This window comes from Camponotus vicinus, unplaced genomic scaffold (genome assembly GCF_025532165.1).
Source record: "Camponotus vicinus isolate PSW18456_S1 unplaced genomic scaffold, iyCamVici1.0 SCAF_1, whole genome shotgun sequence".
Taxonomy (NCBI): domain Eukaryota; kingdom Metazoa; phylum Arthropoda; class Insecta; order Hymenoptera; family Formicidae; genus Camponotus; species Camponotus vicinus.
In genome coordinates, this window is record NW_028141945.1 from 1,169,226 (window position 1) to 1,191,442 (window position 22,217).

The 22,217-nt window shown below is 32.0% G+C and overlaps 1 protein-coding gene and 1 long non-coding RNA gene across 3 annotated transcripts in view; one reads left to right on the top strand and one right to left on the bottom strand.

Annotated features, from left to right (window-relative positions):
• LOC145976970 (uncharacterized) overlaps positions 1 to 14,063 on the top strand; it is a 33,162-nt gene extending 19,099 nt beyond the window's left edge. The window contains exon 3 of the long non-coding RNA XR_014440365.1: positions 13,911 to 14,063. This is a non-coding gene — a long non-coding RNA (uncharacterized LOC145976970). The remainder of the gene's footprint in view (positions 1 to 13,910) is intronic.
• Positions 1 to 22,217, bottom strand: part of Invadolysin (leishmanolysin-like peptidase, invadolysin) — a 272,311-nt gene that overhangs the window by 17,478 nt on the left and 232,616 nt on the right. The window contains exon 1 of one of the 2 annotated variants that reach the window (XM_083108143.1): positions 6,288 to 6,479. The exons of the other annotated variant lie outside the window; for it this stretch is intronic. Coding sequence (XP_082964269.1) covers positions 6,288 to 6,298 — 11 coding nt within the window. The 5' untranslated portion in view covers positions 6,299 to 6,479. Of the gene's footprint in view, positions 1 to 6,287; positions 6,480 to 22,217 lie in introns of those variants that run through there. 2 annotated transcript variants of the gene reach the window in all.

Below are 22,217 nucleotides of genomic sequence, written 5' to 3' on the forward strand. Positions count from 1 at the left end.
AAATTGGAAAGAAGAATCACGAAGAGAGCGAAGAAAGAAAAGCGCAAGGATATTATTGATTGATTTCACGCAACAGCGATACTTGCTATATCTTTTTCTTTGTTAGCTTATCTTAATACATGCTTAAAAAAAGAGAAATTAAGTCAAAATGTTTTTTTCTACTTGATATAATTTAAATGCAATAATTATTCATAATTCCTTTGTTGCTGGAATAAAAAAAAAACTGAAGAAAATACATAAAAATAGTCAGTGTCTATTGTTCGCTTGAGATTTACTATCATTTATGATAGACATACTAAAGCGCAGCGTAATAAGAAAGATCATGAATATAACAAGCATTATGATCATATTTATTTGAGATATCGCAATTAATATTAAGAAAGGAAAAAAACTGACGAGAAAACACGATAAAACCTTTGATTGAAACAAAAATAAAAGAAAGCTCGATGAAGCAATGATTTGATTGTTATATTTTTGAACTTTCTCCTCCGAAAAAGAGAAGTTAATTAAGAATAGAGAGTATCAATCAAAAATAAAGAATTAAAAATAGAATAATAGTTAATTAAAAAAACCTTAGTAAAATTACTTTTAAAGATTGCTCAGTTTTACTTCTCAATCAGATAAATCATATTTATATCTATGTATTTTTGTCTAATTATTCTATATCTGTGTATTTCTGATTCTTACTTTCATATTGTAAGAATCAGAAATACAATTGTTTAATTAAAAAATGACTTTAATATGTACAAGAATAAATTATATATACATATAAGATTTCTCCGTATTTCTGATAGCAAATTGGTCCTAAAAATTGAAAGAAGTCTCCATTTATACTCGAACTTCATTTTATATATATATCGTTATCCATTTATAATTTGTATGCTAAATTTTCTTTTGCATATATTTATATCTACGAGTCGTTAATATTTACCGCGCAAAGAAACGAAATAAATAGAAAATGTTAATAGTTATCTCGTGGTTTGAGGCTGAATTTAAAAAACGTTGACGTTAATTAGAACGATATATGTCATTATCTCTTTTCAGTAACTTGCGTTCTATCACGTCCTGTTCCACGTTACGAATAGAAAGGGCGCTGCTGGTATACGAGACCGAACAGATGAAGAGAATTAGTACCTTTAGACATAATTATGTCTCTTTGATGTAATTATTTGACAAATTTAGATGAGACACACGCTTTGATTTCAATAAAATGCTTTTATTCATTTTTGAAATTGTAGGAGCTTCAAGCACAAAATAAGCAAAACGAAACGAAATAAAAAAAAAGTTTTCGATAATATATTTTTATCGAAAATAATTTTTTATGTAAAATAATTTATTTTTGTCTCTAAGAGACAGAAAAATTTTATTTAAAAAATTAATATTTTCGAAAAAAATTGTTTTATTCATTCCAATCGATAGCGAATAACGCTGATAAGTATCATTAGATACCAAACAAAATTTTACAATTAATATGCTGATGAAATTTATTCGTATTAATTAAAGAATGCTTGGACGCTCAATATATACTGCCAATCGATGATATAAAAATCTGCGATAAAAAAAAATCCATCGTTACAAGTGAATAGCTAAGAAGATTCAAATAGCGACTTGAATGCGCGGGATAACGGAGATCCAATTACAATGCGATCTATAACGCACTCGAAGTTCACTAATTATCCTTTGTAACCTGTAACCCTTTTGATACCGCGTACTTAAAGCGTAGCCGAGACGCTAAGAAAATTTTTCACAGCTACCAGCCGCTAATAATTAATTTTCGTGCAATGCCTGCATGGCAACGAAAAAAGCTCTTTCATGTAGCAACGCGTCACACACAGGCACAGTTTAAAAAAAAAAGATCGTGTCTTAGCGAGGATACCAAATACGCAGTATTTCGTTAATTAGCTAGTATTAAAGCGCTCTCTTTTCTGCCAGAACAATAGTATATTGTTTTCTTCGGCGCGAACATCTTAGAAGACTTGAAAGTAAGAACGATCCTATTTACGGAGTATAAGATGTCCTTTTGAAAGCATTTTATATAAAGGCTAGCTAAGTTCCTGCTCTTCCATTCTTAATGTTTAAGCTTTTCACGTTGGCGTTCACAAGTCTCTTTGATTGCTTGCTAAATTTATCTTTGTCGATGTTAACTCTTTTGATTTTATTTGCTAAATAACTCGGATAAAACCACGTCTCGGTCGTGTATTCATTATTTGTTTGTAAATTAGTAGCAATTTCGCATCATTTTATTACTCAGTAAAGCGGGAATTAATTTAGCGACTTACCGCGCTCGTCGTGAAATCCCGCAAATGAAAATATTAACTTCAACTTGCAGAACATCTTTTAATACGAATTCTACGAATGGAGAATCGGCTGCTTATGGCGCAACTTTCCAAGAGAGAGATAAAAACTTGTCTACCGTAACATTTTCCGGCAACTTTACTACCCTACCGAGACGCAAGGCGAAAGCAAAGTTTCCATATTACTTGCTGCTTCGAAGGGATTCTAGCAACGAACTCGATCGATCTAGAATTTATTTGCGCCTAAGGAGCAATACACGAAAACGTTTTACTACCCATTTTCATCGCATTATATTAACTATTACTCTCTACTCCACTTTTACTAAAATAAAAATAAAATTAAAATGTGATCATCTATATGCATACAGTACTAAATCATATTTTATGAATTATCATGAAGAAATCTGTATAAAAATTTATATTTTGGTTCATATATTGATAATATCTCTGCATTAAACAATTAATGAATTTATAATTTATTTATTACAAAGCTTATCTGAGTCTAAATTCTAGGCACGCAAGTCTTTTAAATAAATGATAATCAAATAAAAACATACATATTGAAAAGATTAAATATCCTATTTATGTGTTCTTTAAAATTCAATATTATTTTCATCATATACGTAATATTGTATAAAAAATCATTCAATCAGAAAAGATTATAATATAATTTAACGGATTTCAGAAACTCGGATCCGATTAAATTTGCATATCCAAACTGTTTGCTTGTTGCTAATTTAACTGCAAAACTTGCAACTGGTGAAACCAAAATTACAAACTTACTTGGAATAATAAAATAAAATAAAGTAACGAGAGAATCGAAGCAGATTCGCGAATTATTAAGGTTGCATCCGTATCTGTCCCTCGTCAATTCTTTGAATGTTGTACAGAAAGAGAGATCATTGTTATCGAAACACAACGAAAAAGTAAATTTTGCGCTTGTCTGTTGCGGATAATGGATTCGCGAGAGCGGAGGGTTGCATCAACGGTGCCGGGAGCTTGTACCGATAGCGAGTATCGCACAGATACTCACGGGAGCCTTTTCAGCGGGGTATTATAGCCGGGGGATATTTATGAATCGAAGGAAGAGGATCCCCCGGAAATCCTGCAGGAGATGCTATCCCATCCTATCCCGTGGCACTATCCCATCCAGTCTCCTGTAATCCCTATTGGATCTGCCGAGGTTGATAAAGGAAAACCGTATGGCGTAGAAGAGAAACCATACCATACAGAATGCTGTCGTTCTACGTTCAAGTACTGGCTGCGTGGCCATTTTATCGAATGCATATACTAAACCTCTGCAAAGTCGAAGTGAAGTATACCTAAGCGGCCATCGAGACCGATTGAGAGATTTGTGTGATTAATCTTTAATCTGTCAAGCGTGATTGTGCAGTCAAGTGATTTTCAATAATATCTTTTGAGATTGAGCGCACCATATGTATGTAACTATTAAACTTATAAATCAAAAAACATGCAGATATATATACACACTCTCCACTTTCATATATTGAGATATTGTTCCTATATTTCATATCCTGAATTTAATGGGCATATACATTTTCTGCAACATCTGGAATATCCATAGCGCGATTATTAAAATTTAAAATATATAGAATTTTGAATCGTTGAAGAACGTTATAACTGACGAGACATTCGAAGAGAAAAAATGCTGGAAGTAATCATCCGCACGTATCATTTTTTATATGGCAAACATATAAGCGTTGTCTTCACCACTCGCGCTACGGGAAATATTCTGATAAAGAAATGCTCGATCGCAGTCGCAAAAATAGCGGAATGGCGGGTGCGACCAACATACACAGATTCAACTTATACGACGCAAGCAGATTGCGCGTCGATACAACGGCAAGGTCCCTCCGACAATTCGTCGAAGAGCGCGCGCGTTTTCTCCCCTTGTACAATTTCCAACCGTCGTCTCTCACGCCATTCATGCGAGAAAAGAGAGTTCGGGCTACGGTTCCGCTTGACTCCGGCGAATTGGCAGGGGACGTTCGTAGGAAAAAGCGATCCGGCGGTGAAAGGTGAGAACGACGGGCAGAAACAACGGCGACGGGCGCGAGACGGGGCCGAGCCGGAGACGGAACAAAAATAAACGCCAAGAAGCGATCCGATTAAAAGTTTGAACGGGCACCCGCTAGTCTCGCGGTAGAAGCGGAGCGCTTGCGCCGCGCGTTCTCGTAATGGATTTTAGAGTACCCAGTCAAGCGAACGTGCTACGAACCTTCGTGAATTTTTACGATGGTCTCCGCGTGCTCCGGATATCGTACAAGCTACGTCTACGCGTGCGGATTCATCACGCGCGCTCGCTCTGATTTTGCAGGGAAAAGTGATGCGATATGGTCAGACACGAAACCCTACGAATCGATACTCCTTTGTGTACGCTGTAAAGATAATTACGTGAGCAAGAAGTACTGACATAATATAATTATAGAATTGTAATTAATCACATTTCAGATAAAGGCATTTTAGATAAATGAATTTTTTAATATACTGTATGATCACTTTTTCGATTCTGAACACTATTATCGGGAAAAGTTGAAAAGTTAATGGAGCACGCAATTTGATTCCATTTGAGATATTATGTTAATTCGGAATGAAGAGTTTGGTCAATGCACTGCACATCCTCCATTTTGTATCCCATTTTCGGCTACTGTGTGACAACATAGCTGTTAGTTTCGCGGAACACGCCACAATTTTCGAACCCCCGTTGATTTTATTTCCGAAATGGACTCGAGCGATATGACCACGATAATGCGACCACCGCTGATGCTGCCATTAGTCTGTGGACTTTATCACTTCGGTGACATCACGAGCGATGAAATTTTGTCCATGGAGGAATAACATATAGATATTGTATATCATTAATTAGGCAGGTTGACGATGTCTAATTGTGATTAATATTTGTATGATTTTCTTTTTATTTTATATCTTTAAAATTTAATTTAAATTCAAAACATTGTATCCAAGTCGCAGCGACTTATATAATATTACTTAAAAATATTTCAAAATATCTAAGAAAAAGTTATATAAAAGTGTAATTTTTATGTCCATCTAGTAAAGAGTAATTGTAACCTACGACGCTGACTCTTGTCTCATATCTGACGTTATAATTTTCTCCATAAGGAAGATCGTAAAGCTAACGGCTTGGTTATTTTTGCTATAACAGCGAACATAAAACACAGTTTAGTGCGACATGTTTGAAACAATCTACTACATATATCCGCAAAGCTATCAAAAATAGCGTTTTGCACAATATTCTTTATCTGATGACATAATTTTGCAACACTTATATATGCGAGATGATGGCCGAGATAATATAATGTCTTGTTGTTTCTAATTTTATGCTAAATTGGAAAATATAGAGTTCAATAAAGTAAATAGTTATGTTTTCTCACATGCTTTTGTAATATAATTATATAATATAATTATAAATATTGAATAAACATGTAGCATATGTTGATTCAAATTAAAATAGCACATGTCAGACAAAAAGAAGAAATCCTGCTTCTTTTCTTGGTGCTTTTTGCTCTTAAAAAATCATTGTAATATAATCTCGAGCATACTCTGAGAGATAAAATTTCCCTGAATTAATTTTATTTTTATTAAAAATACGGTAATATCTCAGGAATAAATGAAAGTTAGATATCTGCTGGTTTTAAATTGAAAACTCGCTTACCGATTCACTTCCGTTTATTTCAAGTTATTCACTAACTTTTTCGATTGCCAAAGAGTGGTAACCGTTATCCAGAAATTATAATTTCCATGAATTTTAAATTTTAAAGTGGCTAGATTTCTTTTCTTCTTCTCTCTCTTAATCCTATTCAATCACTATTATACTACACACTTTTATTTGCGCTCGAATTACTACGCTATTCTTATTAAATAATATTATCTTTCATCTCTATTAAAAGAATTTTAATTTTCTTAATATGGCTTTCACAATTAGCTCTCGGATTTGCACAATGTAAAACTCACACGTTGATCATCTTCCAAGAACAATGACTTTAAATCCGTTATCTTTGCTTTATCCTTTCTTTCTCTCTGGATTTTCCTGACAAGACAATCCGCGTTCTTCTTCGTCCACGTTCGTTCCTTTGTCTCGATTGGATTTTTCCTTCTTCTGGCACGCCTTGTTCCAGTCTTTTTACACCGGCACACGGCTAGTATCTCTTTAGTTCTTTTTTTTAAATGCACCGTCGCAACAAGCTCGTTCCTCTTCGTCATCCGGAGATGGTAGTGGTGGTAGTAGCAGCGACGGCGGTGGTGGTTAGTCCTCGGCGTACGAAAGATTCAAAAAGGAAGAGGTAAAGGGTGGGTGGTGGCTGTGCAAGATCGATACCACGATACGGATTGGCGCGGGGGAAAATGTCACATCCGTTCGCTGTGCGATAACGAATAGTCTGCACGGTCTCATAGTATTGAGATTAAGATTAATAACGGGGACCGATCCAAATGTCGGTAACTAATGTCAGGAGCTGCTCGTCTCGCAGCCCGGAATTAATGCATCTCGCTGTCTCCCTCTTTCTTTCCCTCACTTCCGCCCCATCTCTACGTCTCTCTATGCTAATCTATTCGTCTTTAGCAGAGATAGATCATGCTTGCCGACCGGATAACATGAAATACGTATAGCACGTAACGATGTAGAATACATCGATACATCACGCAAAAACCGGATTATATCGCACATCAATGTATCATAAAATATAATGAGAGAATATTAAATATAGATTAAATTATAGAGATAAAGCTCTAAAAATGATGTTATTATGTATTATCAAATTGCAACAAGCAAATTATATGTTATTAAATTATTAGACAATAACAAGGGAAATCTGAAATGTAAATAATTAAATATAAAGAGAAATTATATATAATAGAATAGCGCAATAGATATTGCTTTTTATGCAATTATATAAATAATTGACAATACAAAAATTTAAAAGTTTCTATCATACATAACAATGTTTCGCGTATAATAATTTTCATGATAAAATATAATATAATACAATATAACTGGAAATCTTTAAATTTTGTCCTCTCCAACTATATATGATATACATTTAATAAAGTATATTGTTTGAAAAATATCGTTTTAAAAAAAGCCTCTCTATCATTTCAAGCATCACCATTAAATTAACATTCAAGAGTTAGTTAAATATTCAATCCTAAAATAAATATAACGTAGTATTCTATTATCATTATGCTCTGCTTTTCTCTTTTTATCGTATTTTCAGCAAGCTTTGATTTCTCATTTTGCATGCGTTTGATGTCTCCTGTTTCCGTGAAATGCAATCCATGATGCAGAATTGAAAATACTCTTGCGCGACGCGGTATATGATACCTCGTATGATTTTCATACCCTTAATGTTACCTGTGATCACGGTAAAACCAGGAAGATTGATATTCCGTGCACGCCAAGTTCGATTAAAAGCGGTAGAGATGAATATGAACGACATCTGCGCACGCTGTTTTTTATGTCAGCTTCGAGAATGAATATTTGTGCTTTATCGGAGAAAACGATAAACATTTTTCATAAATTCATACCGATTTATTTCCGGCTGTTAAAAAGAAAAGAGAGGAATAATCATTTCTATGCAATATATATAATAATGTATACCTAATAAACCATAAAAAAAAGATTATACGATTATTCAGTGATTCATATCGTAATGACAAAAATAATTATCAGTGCTTTAAAATCTATCTGTTGCATATGCTTAGAAACAATTACCAAATTGACAAAATTGTCAATTTGATCGAGAAAACAAATTTTTAGTATCGATATGACAGTTGCATTTTCAATACACCTACACAGAAACGGCGTGTATTATTTTTCAATTTCATTCTATTTCTCATGTACAAGCCGGAAGCACAACGCTTTTATTTTAACGAATTTTTAGAGTGAACTTTAGAATGCTCTTCATTTTTGTTGATGAAGGTTGCAGAAAACATGTCAATATTTTCATAGATTTTCATTTATATATTAATCTACATCAACATTGTTGTGGGAGCAATTTTTTAACTGCATATCTATCGAAAATCTAATTATTTGCATTACAAGAATGTTAATTGTTAGAAATAAAATTTTCCGTAAGGAAACGTTATATTTTTCGTTTCGTACATCTAAAAATGTCATTGTAACATCATGACTTTAATTAAACATTAATCACAGCTAACAGACACCTCTAGAAAAATTAAAATACACTCATATCATACATCTTCCATATAGTTTTCTCGTCTAACAGTGTTTTGATGGATTTAAAGCAAAGTGTTATTCGCCAATGCACGTCCTTTGAATTTTCCGCTTCGCTTAATCTCTGTCGGATACCTCGATCGATGTATACGGGCGTCCATGCAGCTACACGACAAATTCGCACCACTGTGCCGGACTCCCGGGCAAGCAGAGTTTGTAAAAATAAGGAACGCTTCCCGTATCCGGTACGCTCGATACGCGTCCGCTGAATAATGCATCGACTCTCTCTTTCGCGTCTCAAAGAGAAGGACAAACAGTTGTCACTCGCTTGCTTTTTCGTGTCTTTTTGTATCGCGCCGAGGGTTACAGAAGAACGCCAAAAGTCGTGAAAGATCCTGAAAGTCTCATGTAAAATTGATCCGACGCATATATTTCGTTATAGCTCTCGGTCCGGGGACTGCTCCGGTAAGCAGTAAGAGAATACATAAGAGGGACTAAACTTAGCTTCCTCTGTCGTTGCGTCACGACGAAGATGAAAAGGGGCGAGCAGGAAGAAGACGAGGCGAAGTAAATTCTATCGCGCGCATTTCAAAAGGATTCAGGAATTATTGAATGTGTTTGAGGAGGAGTATTTCTCCGCTATACGCATTTTCCATGCCGTATTTATCCTTCGTTGATCGTTCTATTCAACGAAAAAGATTATAATACTCCGCATCTGATTTGTTTGTGTACATAATAGAAGATACATAATAGAAGATTCCAATATCATTGACAATCTGACACAGTTTTGTTGAATCAAGCTCATCTTCTCTTTTATTAAACATTTACATTGCAAGTTATTTTATTATCAAAGAAGTGTTTAGTAAAATCATAAATCAGCTTACTTTGCTGTCATTGGATTCTTCCATGATATATTTCCATAAAGACATTTAATGTCCATAAGAAACGAAAAGTCAACAGCCATACTTGATGCTATTTACATGATGAAATATTGTAATATAAACCAAGGAAATGTATAAATGTATAAAGATCACAAATACTAAAGATAAACTTGTAGGGACATTTTTACATGTCAATTGTTAGTTATACTATCTGCAATAGACAGAATAAGAAATTACAATATCTCTTTTCTAAACTAAAAACGTTTTTTTCTTAGATTTATTGTTCCCAGAATAGCGCGCGCTTTATTCTGTGAAAAATTATGGACAGGTGACAGCGAAACAAATTGCGGCAATGAACCTTGCGCAAACAATTGCATCTTGAGACGTAGAGTTCCCGTTGTTATGCATTGCACAGTAGGAGATGAAGGAAAGGATAACACAGAGAATGCACTGTTTGCTCACGGCGGTACGACGGCAGCGTTTTGACACGATTCTCGTATAAAGTACGGTGGGAGAGTATGTTCAACTAGTGCCCATAACTTCATTTGCACATAAAGCGGCATTTATCAAAATCCGTGAGAGGCGACGTGTTGTAGTTTTAAAACTTTATATACAAGATGTCATGCATTTTACAACAAAGAGAAAAGTAACATACGACATTCTGACTTTTACATTGACCTGTGACGAGAGAACAAAAATCGCGAGAGAAAATGTAAACGTAAAGAATTTATTTGAGGATTAGCATCACGCTAATCAAAATCACAATGAAAGCGAAGATCTATCGAGCCGGAAAAACGGCTCGACTTGAGAATCGACTATTTGCCAATTAATTAACGCGACTGCTGGCGAAACTTTCGCTATTAGCCTAAATAATTGGAGCGGGATTACCAAGTTTTAACCCAAGAACCTGCCCATCCCACTGAAGTATCGCCAGGCTTTCGAGTGGGAAAGCCTGCTTTCTTCCTTGCTTGAGAGAGCTTTATCGAGCATACAGCACTGCACAAATTCTTGATAAAAAGCCCATTACGAATTTGGAGGAGCTGGAAATTTTAGATTCTTCTTACCCTTCGATAATACAGGCCCACAAAAAAAAAGTACCTTGTGCTGGCGATCTGACTAGGCTAGTCTTATGTATTTTGGCCCGCTGAATTCGAATCTGACGTCAGAATTGCTCCATCACGTCACAGTTTTTTTTAAATCTCAAAAATAGACGAAAATTTCGTAAAAATCGACATTCTAGGATAATAAGACTGCGCTTCTTAAAGAAAAAATTACCAAAATCATATTTTAATGTATTTTCAGACATTATAAATCCAAATCCGACCTAGAATATAAACGTTGTGCTCAATTTTTTTTTGTGCTCATTTTGTATTTTTTTTATTTTTTCAGATTGTAACACCTAAAATTTACTGCAAACAGATTCTATTTATCAAGATGCGAAGATATTAAGATAGGTTTTTACTTCCAGATAGCACAATCTTTTTTTTCATGTACCTCTAGCGCTTTAAAGACATGAAAAGAGGTTTGTGACCTATATAAAGAAATTTCTGCATCTTATACGAACTCAACAGCTAGAAGCTGTAACTTTCGAAAAAATTTTTCTCAAAATTTGGACTTGGAGAATATAAGATTAATTCTTTCCAATATAATATTTATGAATGAACTAAAATCAAATATGGATTACGGAAGATTGCTACTTTTTCATGACAAATGTTAATGGAATCGATGGTATGATTGGTGTGACAAATCGGATTTGGATTTATAATGCCAGAAAATACATGGAAATATGATTTCGGTAACTTTTCCCTCAGAAGCGCAGTCTTACTACCCTAGAATGTCGATTTTTACAAAATTTTCGTCTTTCTCTTTTGAGATTTAAAAAAAACTGTGACGTGATGGAGCAATTCTGACATCAGATTCGAATTCAGCGGGCCAAAATACATAAGACTAGCCTAGTCAGATCGCCAGCACAGGGTACTTTTTTTTTTGTGGGCCTGTGTAATTAATCCACAGAATTACATAAGCGCAATTTTTCATATATTTAGATATATCTCCATAAAAAAAACATTTTTTCAGATTATCCGTATATATAATAATATACATGTATATATATGCAGATATATATAGATTATAGACACATATATTTTAACATTACATAGTAAAGATTCTTGTTCATTTTTTATATTCTGTTTCTTATATTTTACAAAATTTAATTTATATGATTTTTTTATTTCATTTTCTCACAAGAGGAATTTATATTTAGAAATTGAAATGCCGGTAACTTAAAAACGACACGAGTACTGTCATGAAATATGTACTAGTTGTAATTAACGCCGCCTTAGGACATGTCGCTTCTTGGTACGAATTGAATAATTTGCAATCGAGTAATGAATTCACGTAGAATTGCTATCTATTTCGTTTTCTCGCGAAGCAGGTGCACACGACCCATATTCGGATCGAAAGTTTCATTTTGAATAATAAAGTGTTTCGCCAGCTGCTGGTTGTATCCATAATAGCAGAAGAAACGAAATGTAGTTCAATGAAATAGGACACAGACTCGCAGATTTAACTCTTTGCTCAAGGATAGTTATTCTGGTTTTTCAACAATATATAATCAAATGTATAAAATTCCATGTAAAACATCAAAATAAAGAATCTCTGTACTTTTGTCTTAGAACTGTATTGCGAAAGGTTGCTATCCAAATTTAAATATGATAAATAAGATAATTTAAAAAATGAGAATACGGTAGAAATGCGAAAAAATCAAATTTCTGTATTTAAAAATTTATTTTTTTTAATATGCATAATTAATTTTATTGATATAAAATATTCTCATTTTTTATTTATAAATAAATGTTATTCATACAATTAAGTGCACACATACACACGCGTGCGTGCCCACATATTTTGTCAAATAATTTCATTTCTGGATTACTTGATGATTTTTACTGTCACGTCAGTTGAGAGAAGTACCTATTCAGTATTCAATAATTTTGCGAGCAATGTCGACTATGCTCGCAAATACCGATGTAAATCCTTACGGAGCGCTATTCGCTGTTCGTTAACGGGCAATCTAGGCAGCCACATTGTGCTTATAATCCAAAACCCTCAAGATGAAATTCTATCGGAATATTTCAGTCTTTCAAGTCTCACTGATGTACAAGTTAGATATTATTCTCTGCATACAAATCGAGATTGAGATAGAGAAAGTAAAGTAATTTCGCTACAAAGTTCGAGATCGAGATTAAGCAAACATTTAATATAAGTGTAAAATAAATTGCAATATTTGCCTTAAAAATAAATGAAAACTTTCTTCATATTTTCTCGTCAAAAATTAAAGTAAGGTAAAAAACATGCATTACGTATTATTAAACTATCAATATAAATGCAGAAAATATTTTTTCGAAATTTTTTTCAGAAAAAATACAATGATTGCCACTGTAAACGCGACACAAGGATTTGCAAAACTAATTGCCGATATTCCGATTTGTCGGTGATAGGAATACCTCGTATCCATTCTATGTGACAATCGAGTTATATAACGGATGGGCCAAATAAGCCAGAAGGGAAACATTCGCTATATGCAGCTAGTTATAACTACGGAAATATGATTTCGAGAAACAAGCAACTAGTGGATATGATTTGCTCAGTTAAACGAATACCTCGTCAGTCTGTGATCGCGTTCAATGACCACTTGAATGATTTAGCATTGCTTTCACACAATAAAGCCGCTGTATTATGAACGATTAACAAAACGTAACAATTACATTGACATCAAGTCAAGTCATAATAATATGTAAATTCTTTCGCATAAAATATACTACCTAACTTTTAATCCACGATATCAATCAATGGAACAATTTCACAAAGTAATTGTATATATATATATATATATATATATATATATATATATATATGTATGTATGTATGTATGTGTATGACATTAGCATACTGTGTTGTATCGTTTATCTTTTATATTTTCATTATGAAGCTTTTTACGTGCAAATTTTGTTGCTATTCTTATTCTCATGTTTTTGCTGTAAAAAATAGCGATACATGTCTACGTGTTTGAATATGGTAGTGCAGCGTGCTGGGTCTCATGTGTGTCTTACTACAACGAAAATACACTGACATGAAAAAGAAATTATTATTCGCTATTATTATTCGATCAACATTCATATGCTGAACAACTCATATGATATTTTGTTCATTAATAAAATTTCTTATCTATACAATCTTCGAAAATGATCAAATATTTTTATCTAACCAAAATTTTATTTACATTATATTCAATGAGATATATATATATATATATATATATATATATATATATATATATATATAACTACCATCTGCCTAATCCTTTATGCTCTACCCTACCTCTTGTCTATTTAAGAAAACTTTTATTGTTGAGAAGTGCTTTAATGGCAAACTAGGGAAGAAAGACAGACCTGAAAATCCAAAGACAGAGAGAGAAGACAAATAGAAAGTAAAAAAAGAATGAAAGCAGCGTTCTTCTTCTAGATTCGATGGTCAGAGAGTACCGAGAAAGTTTTGATGAAAAAGTTCCATCGCTCTTACTTACGACACGAGAACACAAATGAAATGATCGGAACTGGAAATAATGAAAACATTGAACATAAAATCTACGTCACGTAAGTTAAATGAAACGTAATAAAAAGTATCGGAAAAGCTATATTAGATACGGAAATCTAACAAAAAAAAATGTTTTTAAATTAAAAATAAAGATAACAAATAATTTATAAAATATTAAATATATTTTGACAACAGAATAATTGATTACCTTTGTTTTTCTTGGTCCGTTACATTATTGAATGATATAATAAATTTTTCACATACAATATAAAATTATATACAATTTTCTCTCTTTCTCTTTCATAAATTATATTATATAAATTATATTATATTATAAATTTATTTAATACAACCCCCCATGGGTACATCTTGACGCGGTGGGGTGGCTCAGTATTCGGATGGTTCCTTGAGGTTTATCTTAAATTTTTTTATTTAAGATAAATCTTAAGGAGCCTGAAGGGGAAGCTAAGTACCCATTTGCGCAGCATCGCCACGAGTCGCACAATGACTCATATGTGGCACGCACATTTAATGCGTTGGACGCACATTGCGTCGTCGACTTTCCGTCGGTGCCATCAACGTGTCGCGGACGGCGACGTTTCGTTATCGCGTTTTCGCGTTTAGCATTTTCGCGTCATCGCGTTTTCGCGTTGGACTTTCTCACAATCCCAGTTTCATTTATTTGTTATCGAGTTGTCATCTTCCGATGCCAATTAACCGGGATGTCTCATTGAGTCGTTGCCAATGCAACGTTCTCACGCCTCGAGCGTCGTGGCACGAGGTGATGCCGGCCGCGTAGGACGTATGTCCAGTACCTATGTACATGGGCGCGCGGTTTTGAGCTTCTGCTCAAGTCCGGCTGATTGAGGTCACGTTCTGCTTCGGGCTCTAGTTCGGTACGGATCGGTTACAATTCGATCGATTGCTTGGAATCGTCGTTAATGGGTCCCTTCTCTTGTGCCGTCTAACAGCCATACGCACAGCGTGTGTAACCTATTGAGACCTTGTCGAGTGGATTCCTTAGGCACGATTTTCGCTCGATGAAAGAGGTTGCCTCCCCATTTTCTAAATTGCTGGTTGTTAGGATTTAAAAAATGTGAGTATCCTCATTCTTTCGTCGTCTACCCTGCCTTGTGTACTGCGCTAGTGATATAGCATCCGTGCGGGTCACCTGAAATCGTGCTTAGCGGATCCACGTTCGATATGAGATAGGATATTATGCGCGGACATCTTGAGAACGAAGCGTGGCACAGTAGATAGCGCACTAGTCTACAAAGCCAAAGGCCCCAGGTTCGATTCCCGATAGAACTGAAAAATTGTATACGCTCGCTCCTCTCTCGGAAGGCACTGGCAAACCACCGAGAAATCTTGCCAAGAGAATCTCTCTATTTTCAGCCGTTCGGAATCGGCATTAAACTGTAGGTCCCATATACGTGTGATAATCTGGTGCGCAACACAGGTACATGAAAGAGAGAGATCACCATGTTCGGAATCGAACAAAAGGACTATGAAGAAGATTATGCGCGGACAAGAGTCGAGTGAACCCCATTCGCATCGATTCCATCAATCGATAGTTTTCTTCCGTTTCGGAATTAACTCTTGTTCGGAGGTAACGTTGAATTCCTGACCTGTTGGCTCGAAGATGATTCTCGTAAGTGAAATGGGATTTTCGCTCATACCGAAACCGAGAGTGCCGTCCAAAGTATATATGTATTAAGTATATACATCGTGCGACCAAATATAAAATTTCTAATCGCTCCGAAATAGTGCGGGAACGTTTAGTATCGCGCGTAAAAGTGCGGAAATAGCGATAGAAATGTCGCACGTGAGTGCGGGAGTGCCGATAAAAGTATCGCGCGTCTAAGACTGAGAGGAGGAGGAGGCCTAGGAAAGGCATCGGGCATCGGCAGAGCAACCTTCTGGTAAATAATTTATTTATTTTCAATTATGTATTAAATATTTATTATAATTGCGTACGCTCAATTTAAATTAAGCAATTAATCGCGTACTTTGATCTTTTACTTACATGATTTAAATAAAAAAGAATTAGAGAAAAAAATTTCTTTACCTAATCTTAAAGCTATAATCTTGTAAAAGTATAAGCTTTTATAAAGTTATGTTAAAGAATTATTAATAATAGTTATAATATTCTTTTTTCAAAATTTATAATTATTTTATCAATCGACTTATTATATACATCAAATATAAAATTCAATGCGTATAATAATAATTTTTTGAAATATTAATTATTTTGGACGCTGCTACAATTTAATTTTCTATTTGTATGTTATAGATCGACGCAACAACCCTGATGATCTGAGAGGAGGAGGAGGCCTAGGAGAGGCATCGGGCATCGGCAGAGCAACCTCTTGGTAAATAATTTATTTATTTTCAATTATATATTAAATATTTATTATAATTGCGTACATGCAATTTAAATTAAGCAATTGATCGCGTAATTTGATTTTTTACTTACATGATTTAAATAAGAAAGAATTGGAGAAAAAGATTTTTATATAAAAGCTATAATCTTATGAAGATTTTAAGTTTTTATAAAGTTATTAGAGAACATTATTAATAATAATGTTCTCTAATAACTTTATAAAAACTCTAATAACTTTATAAAATTATTAATAATGTTCTTTTTTCAAAATTTATAGAATTATTTTATTAATATGCTTTAGTTATTAGAGAACATTATTATTAATAATGTTCTCTAATAATAATGTTGTCTTATTAATAATGTTCTCTTCTTTAGTTATTAGAGAACATTATTATTAATAATGTTCTCTAATAATAATGTTGTCTTATTAATAATGTTCTCTTCTTTAGTTATTAGAGAACATTATTATTAATAATGTTCTCTAATAACTTTATAAAAACTCTAATAACTTTATAAAATTATTAATAATGTTCTTTTTTCAAAATTTATAGAATTATTTTATTAATATGCTTATTATTATATGCATTGAATATAAAATTCAATGCGTACAATAATAATTTTTGAAATATTAATTATTTTAGATGTTGCTACAATTTGGATCTTCTTTGTATGTTACAGATCAATAATCTGTTGTAAGAGGAGAAGGAGGCATCCTGTATCGGTGGAGCAATCTGAAGGTGAATATTTATTATTTGTATATTAATTATTATAAATCGTACGCACAATAATTCGGTCTTAATGAATTAAAAAGAAAATTAGAGGGAAAGATTTTTATAAAAATCAAAGTAAAAGTTACTATTTAAAAAATACTTTCAGAATTTATAAAATTTTAATTTACAAATTTTATATTACAATGTGGATTTTCTATTTGTATGTTACAGAGCAATAGAATCAATTCCACTGCGAATCGGTCGGTGAGTAACAAACTTTAATTTTATTTTGAGGTAACGGATTTATAGAGATTGTAGATGTAGATCGTAGATTATAAATTATAGATAAATCCGTTAAAATGGATGGCCTAGAACAAATTAAGCCGTATAATTTTTGATTCCTTCAATCTGCATTAAAGCATATTACAAGTGTAAATTAAAACATTAATGTAAAATAAGAAATATTTAAAAAATATTTATAATTCAGATTTTACTTATTTTATTTGCAAAAAACGCGCTAGTAATTTTATTAATATTACATGTAATTGAAATAATTTATTCTTATAATGCACTGATTTTATTCTAATTTTTTATGTCCATTTTTAATAGTCCATCCATTTATGTAATGTAACATCAAAAAATGCTTTGCTTTGACTGATATAAACAAAGTTATCGAGCAATTATATATAACAAGTGTATAAGAAGATACAATGAAGTGAAAGTATATAATGAAAAATGTATAAATAAATATTTAATCAATTTTATTTTTATTATAAATTTATTATAAATTTTATTATAAAATTATTACAAATATTATAAATTTATTATAAATTTTATTATAAGTAATATTATATATAATATTATTATAAAAGTGTTAATTAATTTATTTTAATTAATTGATGACTTGACATTATATTAGTTAAAGCAAATATGACATATAACAAACGATCGTAACATCTTGACGATCATAAACGATCTAACAAACGTAAATAGGTATAAAATTATGCTCATATACAGATAACGGCGATAATAATTAGCCGACAATAGAAGGAATTTCTTTTCTTCATTTACTTCTCTGATAGAACCGGTGATAATAATTATATCATTTGGCATATCCATAACGTTTCTGTCAAACCTTGTTAAAATGTCTACACGTGTGAGCTTTAAACACAAATGCGACTATTTTGGTCTTAGCCTGGTCTGTGTTCAGAAAATCCTAGCGCGTGATTGTTAATACGTTAACTGAAATCATTATTGTAGGCATATAATGCGTAAGATATCGCTCGCTTTTCCATATTCAATAATAATCCTGATTATCTCGGCACATAAATTAAAATATTCCATAATTTTTAAAGCTCGTAAATTCTTAAAGTTTGCATAATGACGTCATGCAGTTTGAAATTCAATTCACTCCTTCTTTCCAACCAAATTACAACAGGCGTGTCCTAGTACGAGGAAAATAGAGGGATAGATAGAAAGGCATTGGGTGCCATTGTCGTGCTGGGAGATCATTAAAATTAATTACGGTCTTGCACGGCTAACTAAAGCCGTTGTATGTATACTGACGCACGCCTACGCAGGGAAGTTCTTGATATTAACAAATGATCATAATACCCGAAATGTAAAAAAAAATATGTTAGCTGTGATATTAAAAAAAAAATATTTTTAAGCTTTTTGAAAAAGAGATTATATTAAGAAAACACACACACAATGAATATTTTATTATAGAAAAAAGTAGAAATTAAAAATATATATTGAAATATAATTACAAAAGATTGGGTAACATTTAATATAAAGAGTAAAAAGTTTCGAGTGTACATAATTTGTGCTTATATATATTATTAATTAAATTTATTGAATTATTGAATTAAATTTATTGAATCATTAATTAAATTTATTGTTTTACATTTAATGAACATTAAATTTAAAACATAATGGACGTATTATAATAATTAAATAATTATATGGATTGGGAATATTTGTTACATTATCTATATTCCTTATTTATATTCAATTAGATACAAGAAATATAAAATATTTTATTTGACATAAGTATTATATATATGAGTGCATTTAAATTACAAAACGTATATATATATTTTAATATATTTTAATATATTTTAATAATATACTTTGATTTTATCATTGCTATAAAGAATTTTCATTTTTAATATGTTACATGATATCTACATATAAAAAATGACACAGTTTTATAGATATATAATAGTCTTAGAAATATGTTACATTTCGAAATTTTGCAATGCAATGTATGTGTGTATATATTGAGAAATATTTTATTAATTACATAGCAAATTCAACTATAATAATTGAATTATTAATATATTATATAGTAAATTATACTGCTGCATTGCACATGCTATTTTAAGTGATTAAATGTGTCTGAAACAAATAAATTATTCTATAAATAATTTACTAATTATGATATATGATTGATTAAATTAATTAATTTATATCTGACAATATGAAAGAAAAGATAATCGGTTGATTGGTCGGAATAAATAAATATTCCTATAGAATTGGTAGGTGGGTAAGAAGGGAATGAAAAGGATAACAAAATAAATTAATAATTTAATAACTTATAGCTTATATTCAAATGCATCCAAGTAATTAATGGCTTACTATTCTTTATTAGATATAAAAAGTGAGAAATAAGGGCAGCATAATTAGTAATAAAGTACATTCAAAAAGTAAACTAAAAGAATTGCCTTAATTGCAAGATATACAATTTGCATTAGCGCCTATGCATCCGCAGAAGCATTCTAATTAATGCTATTAGCGGAAGTTAACACGTTTCATCGTTACTTGAGATTTATGTTCGACACAAAGTAATTACCTTATTGCTATGATTCAGTCTCTTTAGAACCACTATTAGCCATTTCGAACATAAAATTACTATTGTTGTTTTATCGTATCATACAGACAATTATGTGGCCAAAATCATATTTTTCCTTTATTTAACTCCTTTAATAATTTTATAAATAACATCTAAATAAGTAATATCTTATTAATAAAAATTAGATTTCTTCATATATATATATATATATATATATATATATATATATATATATATATATAAATTTCATTATGCGTAAGATAATTACTAGCAATAAATTAATGAATTATCATTAATTATTACGCACTATATAAAATGTACATATATATATATATATATATATATATATATATATATATATAACTAATATAAAAAAAATATTCTCTTTTTATTATACTAATTTTTATTCTAATACAACATTTATATATTAAAGTTACAAATTGAAATGTGATATGAAGTTCTCAATAACATTGAGAAGAAATTGTTTATTTTTAATGATATAAAATACGTAAAACTGATACTATATATCAGTAATTAATATAAGAAAAATGACAAATATTTCATCATTATCTATAAAATGCACAGATAGTTTCAAATGTAAATGAATGTAAATAAGAGAAATTTATATGATCGTATTTGAATTCGCACGAATATCGATGTATCTATAGAAATTGATACGACTCATATTGTTATATGACCAAATCAATTCTCACATTGAAATTAATTAATGCATTTTAGCCAATTATCTCATTAAACTGTATGAACCTATACAGATTCACGAAGTCATAAAGTCAATTGATGTTACAGTAAAATGTGCAAACGTAATGGTATTTTGTGTAATGTTTTAATATTGAAGTATCTTCGTTATTACAAAAATTCGATGTTCCTAAAAATCTATAATTAATTCTGTGCATTCCAGTACTTTTCAATTAAGATTTTTTTGGTATAGTATGGTATTTTTTTTTTCATTTAAAAAATGCCTCAGATTTTTTAATATATCTGACATACACTAACCTGATATTACATTTCATGTCAGATAAATAAGTTAAATAGACACATAGAAACAATTTAGAAAAAACACGTAAATCGCATAGATATAGTAAAATACAATAGAATAAATAAATTATATTTTAAAAAATAATTAATGATATCTATGTCAAAAACTATCTTATAACATTCAGATTTGTATGTATTGTTCATCAAACATGGACAGCGCTCTGCTCGTGCGATTCAAAGCAAAGTAAACACGGGCTAAACCGCTTCGTTGCAAATGGTAAGCGACTAAAGGGGCTCTCGAAGCATCTTCAATCGGCAGCCCAATGCACGGTCCCGAAGTGCATTAAAGCGTTACAGTCGTTATGCCGTAATATCGTGTTATGTAAACGACCCGCGAATCATCCCTCGCAATTCTCCTCCACCCCTGCCGACCCTCTCGTACCGCGCATTCGACCGATAAACGTTACATGCGTGCTCACCCCGTTTAAACGCGGTCGGCTCTCTCTCAAATCAAATCTCCTTTGACGCGTGCCTGACGCAATTCTGCGCGCCTGTGCACGGGCACCTCCGCTCAGGTTTCATTTGATCCGATTCCACTCTGCATTCTGAGCGATAGACATTACATTTACCTTTTGCGAAGACCGACGCGAATTAATAGTACCTGTCCATAATCCGGCGCGCATTGTACACGATAGTTCAATTAGTCCTTAAAAGAGATATAGTGTACAATTTCCTTAATACCTAATGAAAAATTATGTGTCTGTTTTTTTTCTATGAAAAAAATGTCTATTCGAAGATAATTCGTCATGAAAATCCTGCAGTGAGATGCTAGTGCGAATTATTCGGATGGAATAATTAACGATGTGAACGTTTTCTTCGATTAATCTTAAACATTCATAGACTATCTTTAAAAAATTTTGTTATCAATTTCGGAGATTTGACAGGACAATTTTTACCCTTCAAAGAATTCTAGACCCATGGAAAATTGCATCTCACTGCATGATTCTACAACAAATCGTGCTTTTCATGTGCTATAGCTTATAAGAAAAAAAGAAAAGAAAAAAACTCAAGGAATTTTCAATATTGTCCACGAAAATAACCAAACGCTTTCATATTTTAATCCTCTTACTGATATACTTATATATCATTTTCTTAAACTTCCTACAATATATAAGCTGCTTTTGTTTTAGAAAACGTTATCTTTTCTCGCTATAAATATATCTCGCAAAAAACCGTTTATCGCATATTTTATATACACCGCTATATTCGAAATCTGTTTTCTACGGCATAAA